This window comes from Coffea arabica, chromosome 6c, assembly GCF_036785885.1.
Source record: "Coffea arabica cultivar ET-39 chromosome 6c, Coffea Arabica ET-39 HiFi, whole genome shotgun sequence".
Taxonomy (NCBI): domain Eukaryota; kingdom Viridiplantae; phylum Streptophyta; class Magnoliopsida; order Gentianales; family Rubiaceae; genus Coffea; species Coffea arabica.
The window spans coordinates 13,696,259-13,709,734 of NC_092320.1; the positions used below are offsets into that span (position 1 = coordinate 13,696,259).

The 13,476-nt window shown below is 36.5% G+C and overlaps 1 protein-coding gene across 2 annotated transcripts; it reads left to right on the forward strand.

Annotated features, from left to right (window-relative positions):
- The first annotated feature begins 5,537 nt into the window (after nt 1–5,537).
- LOC113692974 (putative leucine-rich repeat receptor-like serine/threonine-protein kinase At2g24130) lies at nt 5,538–9,019 on the forward strand. 2 transcript variants are annotated; one of them, XM_072052987.1, is made up of 4 exons: nt 5,538–6,330; nt 6,523–8,241; nt 8,373–8,775; nt 8,895–9,019. In XM_072052987.1, exons 1-4 carry the CDS (start codon nt 5,700–5,702, stop codon nt 8,932–8,934), a joined length of 2,793 nt encoding a protein of 930 aa, XP_071909088.1. In that variant the 5' UTR covers nt 5,538–5,699; the 3' UTR covers nt 8,935–9,019. The 2 variants fall into 2 exon arrangements, with proteins under 2 accessions (XP_071909088.1, XP_027067371.2); XM_027211570.2 differs by having other exon boundaries at nt 5,538–8,241.
- The last annotated feature ends 4,457 nt before the right edge of the window (nt 9,020–13,476 follow it).

Genomic DNA, 13,476 nt, shown 5'->3' on the forward strand with positions numbered 1-13,476 from the left:
GAGATACCGTGGTGGTAAAGTAACGGTAGAAATGAAATGTTCTCTCAGAATTTTCTACCTCACTTTCAAATCGAATTCTAACTCACTTAAGAAAAAGAGTTTTGAACCATACCGAGCGGTACAAAGCAAAGCTTTGCCCTTATTGAAGAAGGGAGAGACATTAGCATACAACTCAAGTGAGACATAAGCTAAATACGAGTTTAACAACTAAAGAGTGACTAGAAACTAGTGTATAAGCAACCCTAAGGAAAAAGAGCAATAAGACCAGTCATCGAAGGGACTAGCTCATGACAACAAGAAGGCTGAACTCCTGGCTGATCAAATTTTACACCTTTATTTTTTTTAGGAGAATTTTGGAGCAAAGTTTGGAAAGAATGGTTCTGGTTGAATAGGCCTCGTTATAGACAGCCCAATTCCCAGTGGAATGAGTCATGGGGATCCACTAGGCAGCCCAAATCACAGCATTACGGGGGCTCGGTTGAGTCTCATGCGGTGCGGTTTCGAATGGTCCACCGGGTCAGTTTTTATAATTTGTCCAGAGCTTCTTTTTCCTCTTTATGTAGAGCTTTACGAGAAAAAAATGCAGAAAATTTAGATAAAAAATTTGAAATTTCTCATCCTATTTTTTCTTGCCAAAAAAAAAAAAAGTAGTTATCGCTAGAAAAAACATTTTTACATTTAACTTACTGTTTCATGTAAAGTCATGCAAATATCAAAGGGCAAAATGTGCATGAAAATGCAGAAATTAGAGGAAGATTTCACAACTTCCCTTAAACCAAACAGAAACACCAAAAAAGACAAAGAAAAGAATAAAGTTATACACATAAGTTAAATGAAAAGAAAAAAGTTGCACACATTTATTATATACAGTTATATTCTTAGTGTCTATGCGTGCAAACTCACTCTTCTTACTTAATTATATGAGGTTCCACAAGTTAAAATAGGCACACAAGAGCATGACCTTAGTATTTGGATTATAGACTACTATGGAATTACCAGCAAAGAAAGTGCTTCATTGTAAGTTTTACCTGTTTATCACCAATTTAAAGAAAATGAAATTTAGTGATTCTATGCATATTACTGCCCTTCAATTGTAAATTAACATGCTAAAAACTATTAACACTAATCCATCATATAAAAGACACACATACCAAACAACTGATCCTGTTTGGATTACTATTTTCTACCAGAAAATTGCATCGTTTTCCGTAATCACATTTCCCTATTACTCTTTTTCTTCACATACATCAAATCGCCACAGTAATTTTTTCATGGAAAATGACGGAAAATGCAATCCAAACGAAGAATGGTGTGTTGGTTTTCACGAAAGATTTTCTCATGTATGAACTATGATAATGCTCGTGGCGGTGATTAGAGTCGAACACATCCAAATCTTATATTTATATTAAAAAAAAATGCATGGTAACAATTATGTGAAGCTAACAGCTTTTTTTTTTTTTTTCTTTTAAAAATTCAGAGTTATAAACGAAGCACCAAAGTCACTGCATTATTACCAAGAGAACTTGAAAAATCTCATGCATGAGAAAAATATAATTGTGGGTTTGAAAACCTAATATTCCGCATTAAGTTAGTCAATGACAATGTAACAACGGTGGTCAGTATACATATTTAAAGAATTAGACTTGAACATCACATCTAAGCTTCCACTGAAATCACCTTTAGGCAGGAAATTTCTTGGCCGATACTACGATCAAGTGTAAATACATAATAGTAGTAGGAAAAGTAATAATTTAAAATATTAAAACTAGGCTATGTGGGTCAAGGGAATATGGTTGACAGGGGTTAAAAGATGAACTAAATTACTCGATACTTTAAACTTAATAAAAAGCTCATTTGTGTTTAGTTTGTGAACTAGTCAAGCCAGATTTGATTTGGCAAATAAACAAATCAAACTTAAATAAATTTTCAAACTCGTTAAAATAATCAAACAAATTTGAACACTAAGCTGTTCGGTTTGATTAGATTCATTGGGATGCCTACAAGGGAGTTAGAACAAAAATAAAAAGTAACACAACAAACTTCTTTTTTCTGAAACAACCTAATATATATATATATATATATATATAGTGCCATTAATGAACTTTGCATGTCCCATTATTAGTTTCCTTTTTTTTTTTTGAGGAATTGCAGCTCTAAAATTGGAATAACTTCAACTGCTGCATAATTAATTTTGTAGACACATATACAATAAAAACGTGGATGAACATTAAGGGGCTTAACTGAAGTACTCTCAAAGACAAAAATCAAGTAGAAGATTTATTAATTTCATCTAAAAGAGAAAACAAAATGTCAAAAAGAGCAAGAAAGAAGCATGCAAATTTTGTAGTTTTTCTTTTCTTTCATCTTTTCAGAAGCAATCAAATATTTAATAGCAAAAACACGACAGCTAGGGTTTACAAAATTAAGGAACATGTTGATATTGTCGAGTTGGTACAATGGTACTGGTCCTTTGCACTTTTAAGATGTACTAGTAAATATATTACCACTTGCTCCTTTTTTTTTTTTCTCTAATACAATACCCACTAATTCTAGGGAACCATAGAATATTGCTAGCTTTCCGAATTTCATACAACAACTTGGTGTATGAAAATAGCTATATGGAGCTCTGCCTAAACTTCAATATTTGTTTTTACGCATGCACGAATACAATATTCAACCACTTACTTTGTAACATAAAAGAATCACAACCTCCCAAATAAATTGCAAATCTCCTGCAAAATTTTCCACAAGAAAAAACTCTATGCTTAGACAACCCTTTTAAGCTTTTCCTGGTAGGCATAGCTCTCATAAACTTTGTCAAATCAAATGTAGACCTTAACCTTAATATTGTCGTTAGATTGGTCATTATGGCTGAAGCATGACCTGCTAAGTTGTTGGTATTGCGTATCCTAAAAGCTCTCGAGATTCTATGTCATGATTTTCCTTCAAGAATTTCACATTCTTGAGCCCGTGACTATGGATTAATTAAGTAGAAAATATGGTCGCGAAAATATTTGCATTTAGACCAAAAGGTCAACATTGGCATTCTTGTAGATGCGGAAGGAGACAGTTATAGCGAGCTGCAGTGCTGCACTAGTGTTGCAGCATGGGATTTGGAACATGTGGTTGACTAATTCTTCAAGTCAATTTGTTGAATCAATACATGTACACTTTCGTGTAATTACATGTATATGATCCTAGCAACAACATGCTTCTGTACTGGTTAGAAAGTTTACAAAAAACTAGAAAGTTGTACTTTATTTTTGACACATACTGTTTTTGTCCATCATATGCTATATCTTGAATTTCAATATTGATTTTGCCCCGAACAAATGATCAAAATAGTCCGTTTTACTAGATTTGAATTGGCTCCTTATCATTAACTTTGGCCGACTAGGTTCTCTTAACTACTTTTTTTTTTGGTAACCCGAAGCATGTCCCAACTTGAATCCTTAGGATCTCTTAACTACTTTTTTTTTTTGGTAACCCGAAACATGTCCCAACTTGAACCCTTAGGACCGAGCCGACACACCAAACCAGAGGAGTGCGCCACGAGCCCACGCAACAACCCGGGCGAGTCACGGGAGTTCAAGTCCAGGGTAGAATTCAAACCAAGGATCACAAGGGTCCTTAAGAGTCCGCTTACCGTTGAACCACCCCGTGAGGGCTCCTCTTAACTACTTTTCTATAGCAGTTTAGTCCTTGTGTAGTTTAGCTGCCAAAGACTTTAAATTTTTCCACCTAAGACCGAGCAAAAATGGAAACAAATTTTCAGCTGAATTTAAAAGCACTAAAAAACATATAATTGAAAAAAATGGGAAATAATTTAGATTGAAGGCAACGAAAATAAATTAGATACAAAAATGGAAATAAAACTTGCATAAATTCCTTTGCATTTGATCTCAATTATTTCCTATTTTCCCAACTACAATGCATTTCTAAAAATGTAACGTGGGTTGCAAAGTTGACTTCCTATTTTACCTCAAGATTGACCAGCCAAACATTAAAGATGAGGGACCAATCCCGCTTTAGGAAATTTGTTGAGGGAATATTTTTTTGCCATTGGCTCATTGTGCCCCTAATCTCAAATTCACGAATAAATAACCTTCATCAAATGTTACTGTTGATACACTTAGGCTGCAGAGATACATTCATACAACTTTAATGACTTATCAGAGGACTTTTTATAGTTTTAGACATAACTCCACTAACATAACAATGTAATTGATGCTAAATTGATTAAAATAATTGAGTAGCCGAATCTGTGGATTTTCGCCTCATATCCTTGGCACTAACTTGCATCCTCAGGTGGGGTGAGAGGAAACGAGAATGAATAAAAGATTGGTAGGCACCGAAGACACTGGACAGTGGGTACTATTCTATTCTGGTAGGCGGGAAATGGGGACCTTCTGACTAGGAAGCATGATGGAGAAGATCAGCAAGTGAATTTTCTGGGAAGTGCAGGCTTTGGACAGGAAGGGGAACATGTGGGTGCTGGCCAGGCCATTCATCTTGTATAACTATTTTTGGGTTAGGGGGACTTAGTTTAATTTATAGTATCATGATCATCAGGTCATGAATTTTGAAGTGATTGAGATTTTTTTTATATGCATAATCTGTTATGATCTCAATCAATCTTTGTTCCAAGCACATAGCTGTGTACGAGCATGCAGAAGCACAGCAACAAGGATGATAGGGTATGAGATGCTGGAATGAAATGGATAGTGTGCTAACCCTTGAAAATGTATTGTATTAGAAAATAGGCTGTTTTGACTTGAGCCAACTCTAACTTGCAAAACACAAGAACCTTTTGGATTTAGCAAAAAGTAGTTAGTAAACATCAAGAAAGAGAAAAAGAAAAGACCCTCTGAAGGAACTTCATTGGTTCCAAGAATCTCTTTTTCTTGCATTTTTTTCTGCCCCCTAAATTTCTTGATTTTCAAGCATATTTAAGATGTTATTGTCTCTGTGTGTGTCATTTTTTGTTGCTTCTTGCAAGGTTGCAACGCCACAAAAATTTAAACCTTCTTCCAAACTCAGCCTATTAGGCTGACATTAATTTCTGGGATTTGTGGATGATTCGAGCTTCACTAAGATAAACCTACCAAACAAAAAGTGCAGACAAAAGAGTTGGCAACTAAATGGCATCAGTTCAGATCATTTGAGCCGACATATATCTACCACAATGAAAAGTTTCCATGTCATTATATTACATCCTCAACCCTCCTAAGCGTGCTCATAACCTAGATTATCTTCAACTTAACAATTCACATTTCCACTAAACATTAACATATCACTAATCCCACAAGCAAACACATGATACGTGGTTAGGCCTGATGACATGTAAATCACCAACACCAAATTAAGGTCACACGGCTAAAGTAACCATTGTTAACATTTTCATGTAGCACGTTCACGTGTTGAAAAACAATTTGTCCATTTTGAAGTCAAAGATCTAAGGCGCCAAATGCAACGTTCCATCCTTATAAACGGCAGTTAGGCATATGCACAATGTCTAAGTCTTTAAGATTGTCAACTTTAGTTCATCATCTTGTTATCATATATAGGATAGTTGACAATGTGTATATATATATATGCCATTACTGTTCTCTGTCTATAGCCTAGCCTCTTCATGATTTCGATCTTTTAATCTCTTCGAACTTGGCTTTCGAAGAAGATAAATCAATTTGATTAGCGGAATGGAATATTCAAAATCTTCGAAATGTCATTTGTTTCTCTTGATTATCGTTTTCTATGTTGTCTCTGGAGCAAATTTCATGCAACTTAGTAGTGATCAGGCATCTCTACTTGCATTCAAGGCTGGGATCGTTGCTGATCCCAAGCATGCTCTAGAGACCTGGAATGCTTCTAGTACTCAGGTATGCAATTGGTTGGGGGTTCACTGTGACAAAAAAAGTGGGAGAGTAGTTGAACTTGATCTAAGTCATCATTCTCTCCAGGGAACCATTTCACCATTTCTTTCCAACCTTTCTTACTTGGAAATTCTTGATTTGTCCCAGAACCTTTTCCATGGATATATCCCTCAAGAGCTTGGCACACTTTTCCAACTCAGACAGCTTAGTTTGTCCTCAAATCTTCTTGAAGGAAATATTCCATCACAGTTTGGCTCTCTGCGCCAGCTGGTGTATCTTGATTTGGGAAGTAATAAGCTCACTGGTGAAATTCCCATGCCACACTTGTGCAACGGCTCTTCATCATTGCAATATATAGACCTCTCCAACAATTCCCTTACAGGCAAAGTCCCTCTGAAGAATGAATGTGTGCTCAGGGAGCTGAAGTTTCTTCTACTGTGGTCGAATCAGCTAGTAGGTGAGGTTCCTGCAGCTCTTTCGAACTCGACTAGGCTTGAATGGCTTGACATGGAATCAAATTCGCTAAGGGGGGAGTTACCTTCTAATATTGTATATAAAATGCCTCACTTGCAGTTCCTTTATTTATCCTACAACCACTTCAGAAGCCATAACGGCAACACTGACCTCAAACCATTTTTCTCTTCTTTAGCAAATTCATCCAACTTGCAAGAACTTGAATTGGCAGGAAATCACCTTGGTGGAGAGTTGCCTTCCGTTATTGGTAATCTCTCTACTAACCTTGTACAGATTCATCTTGATGATAACCACATATATGGTCCAATTCCTAGAGAAATTTCAAATCTTGTCAACCTTACTCTCCTGAACTTGTCTAGTAATCTTCTGAATGGATCGATACGAACTGAGCTTTGCCAATTGCAGAAGCTAGAGAGGCTATATTTATCAAACAATTCATTTTCTGGAACTATTCCCACAGAATTCGGCAATGTCCTACATTTAGGTCTTCTTGATTTGTCCAAAAACAAGCTTTCTGGGACAATCCCAGATAGTTTTGCTAATCTCTCACAGCTAAGAAGACTTTTTCTCTATGAGAATGATCTCTCAGGAATGATACCACCAAGCCTTGGAAACTGCATTAATCTTGAAATTCTTGACCTCTCTCACAACGGGATCACAGGGAATATTCCTAGCGAAGTTGCTGGATTGAGTAGTTTAAAGTTGTACTTGAATTTGTCCAGTAACCACTTGGATGGGCCAATTCCACTAGAGCTGAGTAAAATGGACATGGTGCTGGCTGTTGATTTGTCATCAAATAACCTCTCAAGCACAATTCCTTCACAACTTGGAAGCTGCATTGCTCTAGAGTACCTCAATCTATCATCCAATCACTTGCAAGGCGATCTTCCTCCATCTATAGGTCATCTGCCTTACCTTAAAGGACTTGATGTCTCATTTAACCTTTTAACTGGAGAGATACCGCAAACTTTGGAGGGATCAACAACTCTAGTTCAGCTCAATTTCTCCTACAACAACTTTTCTGGAAATGTAACAAATAAAGGGGCATTTTCATCGCTAACTATTGGTTCTTTCCTGGGGAATCCTGGTCTCTGTGGTTCACTTATAGGTATGCCAAATTGCCACAGAAAAAGGACTCACCATTTTCCAATGGCAATGCTCGTTTCTCTAATTGTAGCTGCCATAATTTTCATGGTTGGGTATCCTATAATACTGAAGTCAAAATTTGGGAGGCACTTAGCAGTTGCTAGTGCTAAGGACACAGAAAGTGAAGAGAAGGAAAATAAAGAACTAAATTTGCCCCGGATATCTTATAATCAGCTTATTGAAGCTACCGGAGGGTTTAGCAGTTCAAGCCTTATCGGTTCAGGTCAGTTTGGTCACGTATACAAAGGAACTCTTACAGATAATACATGTATAGCTGTAAAGGTATTGACTCCAATAGCAGCTGGTGAGATTTCAGGCAGCTTCAAACGGGAATGTGAAGTCCTGAGAAGAACAAGGCATAGAAATTTGATAAGGATCAAAACAATCTGTAGCAGGCCAGACTTTAAGGCTCTTGTTCTTCCACTGATGCCAAATGGGAGCCTTGAAAACCATCTTTATCCAAGCCCCGAAATGAAGCATGGTTTGGATTTGATTCAGCTAGTGAGCATTTGCAATGATGTCGCAGAAGGAATGGCATATCTGCATCATCATTCTCCTGTTAAAGTTGTCCATTGTGACCTGAAACCAAGCAATATTCTCCTTGATGTTGACATGACTGCTATGGTCACTGATTTTGGCATTTCAAGATTAATAAAAGGGGTTGATGAACATACTTCAATCAATGATTCTGCCTCTTTCAGCTCTACACAGGGTTTGCTTTGCGGTTCAGTTGGCTACATAGCTCCAGGTACACACTTTTTCAAAATTCCTAACCCGTATGCTTGTATGTTCATCTGGCTTTCTCAAATATAACCCTGATGTAGTGTTAGAGTTGACTTAATTTCTAAGTTCATGACTATGGTTTTCCAAAATGTGCAGAATATGGAATGGGAAGACGGGCTTCAACCCAAGGAGATGTATACAGTTATGGAGTTCTTCTATTAGAGATTGTGACAGGAAAACGTCCAACAGATGTCCTTTTCCAAGAAGGCTCAAGCTTGCATGAATGGGTTAAAAGTTTCTATCCTAACAAGTTTCAGCCAATTGTAGAAGAAGCAGTAATGAGGCTTTCTCCTAGTTATGCTCCTCCTATCACTAACGATCAAAGTAAAAGATGGCGTGAGGTGATTCTGGAGATGCTTGAACTAGGCCTTATTTGCACCCAATACAATCCTTCGACCAGACCAACCATGCTCGATATAGCACATGAGGTTGGTCAGCTGAAGGAGTATCTGTCTTGCTCTTCATCCCAGCTCATTGAAGAAGATCCTACTGAATTGAGGTACCTTTGACAGTGACATGGCAGCAGTGATCATGAAGATGTTCACTGTGCGTGAATTTTTGTTTTCTCCTTTCTAGTGAGCAATTGAAGATTAATTTTAACCCATCTATTTCTGGCAGATTAGATATTGGATACCAACAATTCGTTGTGACTCTCTGATGTCCTTGAAAGCGTACAGTTTTGCTTGTGTGGCTGGTTTAAATTTTACCACAAGGCAATGAAAAGGAAATCATTGTTTTGGGCATTTTTATTCTTTATAATAGAGCAACAAATCATGCTTTCCAGAGTCGAAATGCACTCATAGGCTTCTTTCTGCCTACAATTAATATCTAATACAGCATCAGAGTTGGCTAGTGGAAGGTCAGGGATACCAAACTCACTAACTCTCAACAACAATGATCAACTGCACTCAAAACACTTTCATGTTTGTGAAGCCAATATTTTGGCTGTATAAGTTCCAAGACATGCACTTCATTCTGGAATTATCCCCTTCCTGGTTTTATATTACCATTAAAATGACAAAACCAGAGAAAAGGAAGATGAGAGACAACAAAATGATTGACTAGATTAATGCTTGTTTAGTAAGTAGTGCTGAAGATGAAAATGACTGCAGGAGGTGCGTGCCTCATTAATATCATTTCCATAATGCAATCTTCTTGATATTAGTTAGGATATATTTAAGGACAATAAAGGACCACGCTCAACCAATAGCCAACTGTATTCATCTATCTATCCGCTCAACAATAATTTATTTAGCAACTTCATAATTTCATAAGTGAACAAATCAGTTTCCGCTGAATGCTAAAAATATCATCCCTTTTCCTAATTCAACCTAAATTCATGTTCTCATTATCACTTAATTAGCCTTCCAACCTTCTCACTTCCAATGAAGAGCTTGACTCACCATACCAGACAATCAGTGAAAAATGCAATATTATGAAGCAGAATTCTGCCATATTCTTAAATTCATTGTCTTTTGCATCATTTGCTAGCTGCTTCCACTTCTTTAAATGGATGCGAGGATCCCCATTCATAACAAGTTATATGACCTTTCTGGTCTACTTTTGCAACCGTTGCTGATTCCAACAATGAAGTTTTAAAAGAATATGCAGTGTAACGTTCCTTCATTTGGCATATAATTGCACAAAATCACCTGCCATAAGAGACAGAAAGTTGAAAAGAATAGAGCCAGTGTGCAACACCTTTGGAGCTACCAGTGTTCCTATGGTGCTAATCACATAATTATTACGTTTCATCTATAACGTGGATCCAGGCTTGAAATCCTCAAGGGACATGACAACTCAGTCATTCTGCATTCTGTCTTACTCTATGCAGAACTTCTGGGGCGAGAAAAATATAAAACACATATACGAATAATCTATTGCTGATAGAACTACAAAAGACTAAGGAAATTGAGGCAGATGTCAGAGTTCTACCGTTAAAAGTTTAGTTCCTGACACTGACAAAGAACATTTTTGGCATGGATATCGCATCTTCTTTACTTATTAAACATGAATATAAGCATTCCTGGTGGACAAAACACCAATGTCCAGGGAACTCTTTCACAGGATTTATTAGAAGGATACTTTTGCTGGTATTATCTATCACCTTTGGTGGGCAAGAAATCAGAAAATCTATCAATCATCTGACTTACCAACAAGTTTGGCCTATACTAGCACTCTAACTGATGTCATGGCATTACCTGCCAGTTTGAGAGGGTTTCAAATGAAAGAAGAAAACTGGGATCTCTATACTGAGTGGATGCTTATCGTTCATATTTTTATTAGCACTTATGCACCTAGTGGAGCTTTGCACTTGAGGACTAAAAAGGATGTACTGCTTTTCCACCTTTACTGATTGTTCAGCTCAGGAAAGTATACCCCTTTAACTGGTATAAACTGTAATTCTCTATGATAAAATTGACAGCAACTTTTAGGGAATAGACAATCACCACATAAGCGAGGACAAAGCAAGCTCATAGATAATTTTTTTTTTTGGTAGGGTATGGCCCGTGTAGGTAACATCACCGAAAGAAGAAAAAGTAGTAGTCCTTTTCATCATTTTTTTATAATTAAACTAATGATCTCAGATGCGGTCTTCAGGCAGTTTTGTGATGTAGGTACTCCTTTATGTGGCCTAAAACTAGTCTAACAACTGCTAGAAGAAAAGAGAATGATTTAACAAATAGACTCTTAATTCAGTGAAGCGAACTCAATTCTTACTGATGAGACAAGCTGATTAATTTGTAAAACTTATAACCGCAATAGGAAGAGTTTCTAATAGTGTTACAAATCATAGTGCAACTGAAGAATGGATTTTGACATAATGAAATCCAGTTTAAGAGTTTGTGCACAAAAAGACATACATTGTCTCAGGGAAATGCTCCCACCTGAGTACACAATTTAATATGAAACTCAAACTTTGATTTAAAGTGGTCCTAAAAACTCAGACATCATTGAGTAAATGGAGTAGCTACTTGACAGAAATATGTATGGTAAGCATTTGTTGGATGTTGTAAAAAATTTTCATCAGAATGGTGAACTCTGCTCTCAAGAATTAGATTAGGATAATCCAACATTTAAAGTGTGAGGCTTAAAAGCGAGGTTTCTTATTTTTAAAATTTGAGGAAAAGAAAAGGATTAGCAAAATGATGATAAGAGAGACATGTTCGAGGAGAACTCCACAGCTTTCCTCTAAAAAATTATCACGTTCTTACTTCTTAAATCTAGGAGTAAAAGCATTATCAATGGTCTAACAAAGAGTTGCTGCAATCCCCTCTCTTTTTTATTAGTTCTTATATATGAAAATAGATACTGGTGAAAAGAATCTAGAACGCTATCAAAATACCTGGGAGATACAAAGATTGCATTGGCAACAGCAATTTGTTATAGAAGGAAACACTAACCAATTTCACACTTGCACAAAAACACTTGTTCAGTAAGATATTATCTTGTAATGACTTAACAGTGTAATCTTTCCCAGGGCTTCTGCAATCGTCGATATTTCTTAAGAAGGTATCAAGTTTTGCACAGTTAGTCAGGTCTCGTTTAAAGAGTTTCTTATCAATAAAAAGTGCTGAGACATATTCCAAGAGGCAACTCCTAAGTTAAGTTTTATATGTTTTGATTAAAAGAATGCAGGGGCTCTATAGAAGATTGGGAATGGACTTCTGTGCAAACTCTTGAAGTGCTTCAGTTAGTCCATATCATCACAATCTTCAACGACATGGATTAGTATATAATGAATCGGATACCCTCCTCCCATCTTAATATACCCCTACAATTTTTATTAACCATGTTCCTGAATCTTGACTAAACTAGCATACAAATGCATAACCTTCTACAGGTTGGAAGATAATTGGTTCTATAGTGCTTATATGTCTTTCTACATGGTTCAGAGACTGATACTTACTGAACAAAAGAAAATAACAGGCTCAGTTAAAAATATGGTTGATCAACTTTTGTCATCAGAGACAACAGAAGTCCTCCTGGATAAGAAATTGGAGAAGTATGCTCCTAAACATTGGGGTCACGCTGAACTTAGAGATTTCACTATAAAAGGCAAAAACCATTCAGTACCCTTTGAAATTTTCCAAAAGCTATTGACTGAAAAGGACCAAATTTGTTCCATGAAATTGAAACATTTATATTACACGATTTGACACTGAAATCAAGTCCACAAACATCAATCAAAATTTTAAAATCACTGCCTGACTGTTCCATCGAACTTCCACATACTACACAATGTACATAGACAAGCATATTTTTATAAGGTTATTGCCAGAAGAGACGTGGTTGTGTACTACATGTCCACCTGCAGTCAAATGGATTAGGAGATATTACAAACAAAAGATAAACAAACTGTCATGTTTCCTAATGTTTTATGTTTGGTTAATCCCAAGAGAGTCTCCTTAACCTCATTTTGTGCTCCATTAGTGAGTTCAACAATTAGTCTACTTCCAATGCCTTTGAACTCTATGAAGTTTTATAAAACTATAGCACATAAAAATCAAATTCATACTAATAAAGTAGTGGACTAAACTCTTAATTTTGCTGTGCTAGGACACAGTGCTCAGCTAAAACCTTTCAATGCTTGGAGCCAACTGCAAAAACCTTTCCTACATTCCAACAATTCATTGCATATAGGGAGCCCACGTTTGATGTTTTTCACCTGTAGGGTGTCAACAGAATTAAATACACGCTTAAGGAGCTTAGACTAGCATTCCAACATAAATATGTGTAAACCATCTTAAATAAAGATGAATTGAGTATCAAAAGAAGTCTTTCAATACAGATCAAAAGAATTTGGAAGCTGTCACTGATTTTGAAGCTTAATCCTTGCTTTAAGTTCAACAATATTTTAAACTAATCTTCAACACGAGCTGATTTTCCTCAATGCTTAAATTTCTTCTTTTGCCGTGCGACATAGGACTTCCAACAACTTTGGGTATTTCAGAGAAGTAGTTGTGGACTAGGGAGAGGACATTTACAAAATAATCCCAATGTCCATCTGCACACTCCACATCCAGGATGCACAAAGAAAGTAAGCGGACAGATTACATAACTATACTTCCTTTTGTAGTCAAGAAGAGTATCCTTGCAGATAATTTATTTATCATCTGTTGAAGAATTTTCACACTCCAACTATGGGTATACATTTGAATTTAGTTAGAAATGCTATAGTGCCAGAGAACTTTCGAGC

Coding starts and splice junctions, on each gene's coding strand:
- LOC113692974 (XM_027211570.2), top strand. CDS start 5,700: ATGGAATATTCAAAATCTTCGAAATGTCATTTGTTTCTCTTGATTATC. Junction 8,242..8,372: donor AGTTGGCTACATAGCTCCAG/GTACACACTTTT, acceptor CAAAATGTGCAG/AATATGGAATGGGAAGACGG. Junction 8,776..8,894: donor GAAGATCCTACTGAATTGAG/GTACCTTTGACA, acceptor TATTTCTGGCAG/ATTAGATATTGGATACCAAC.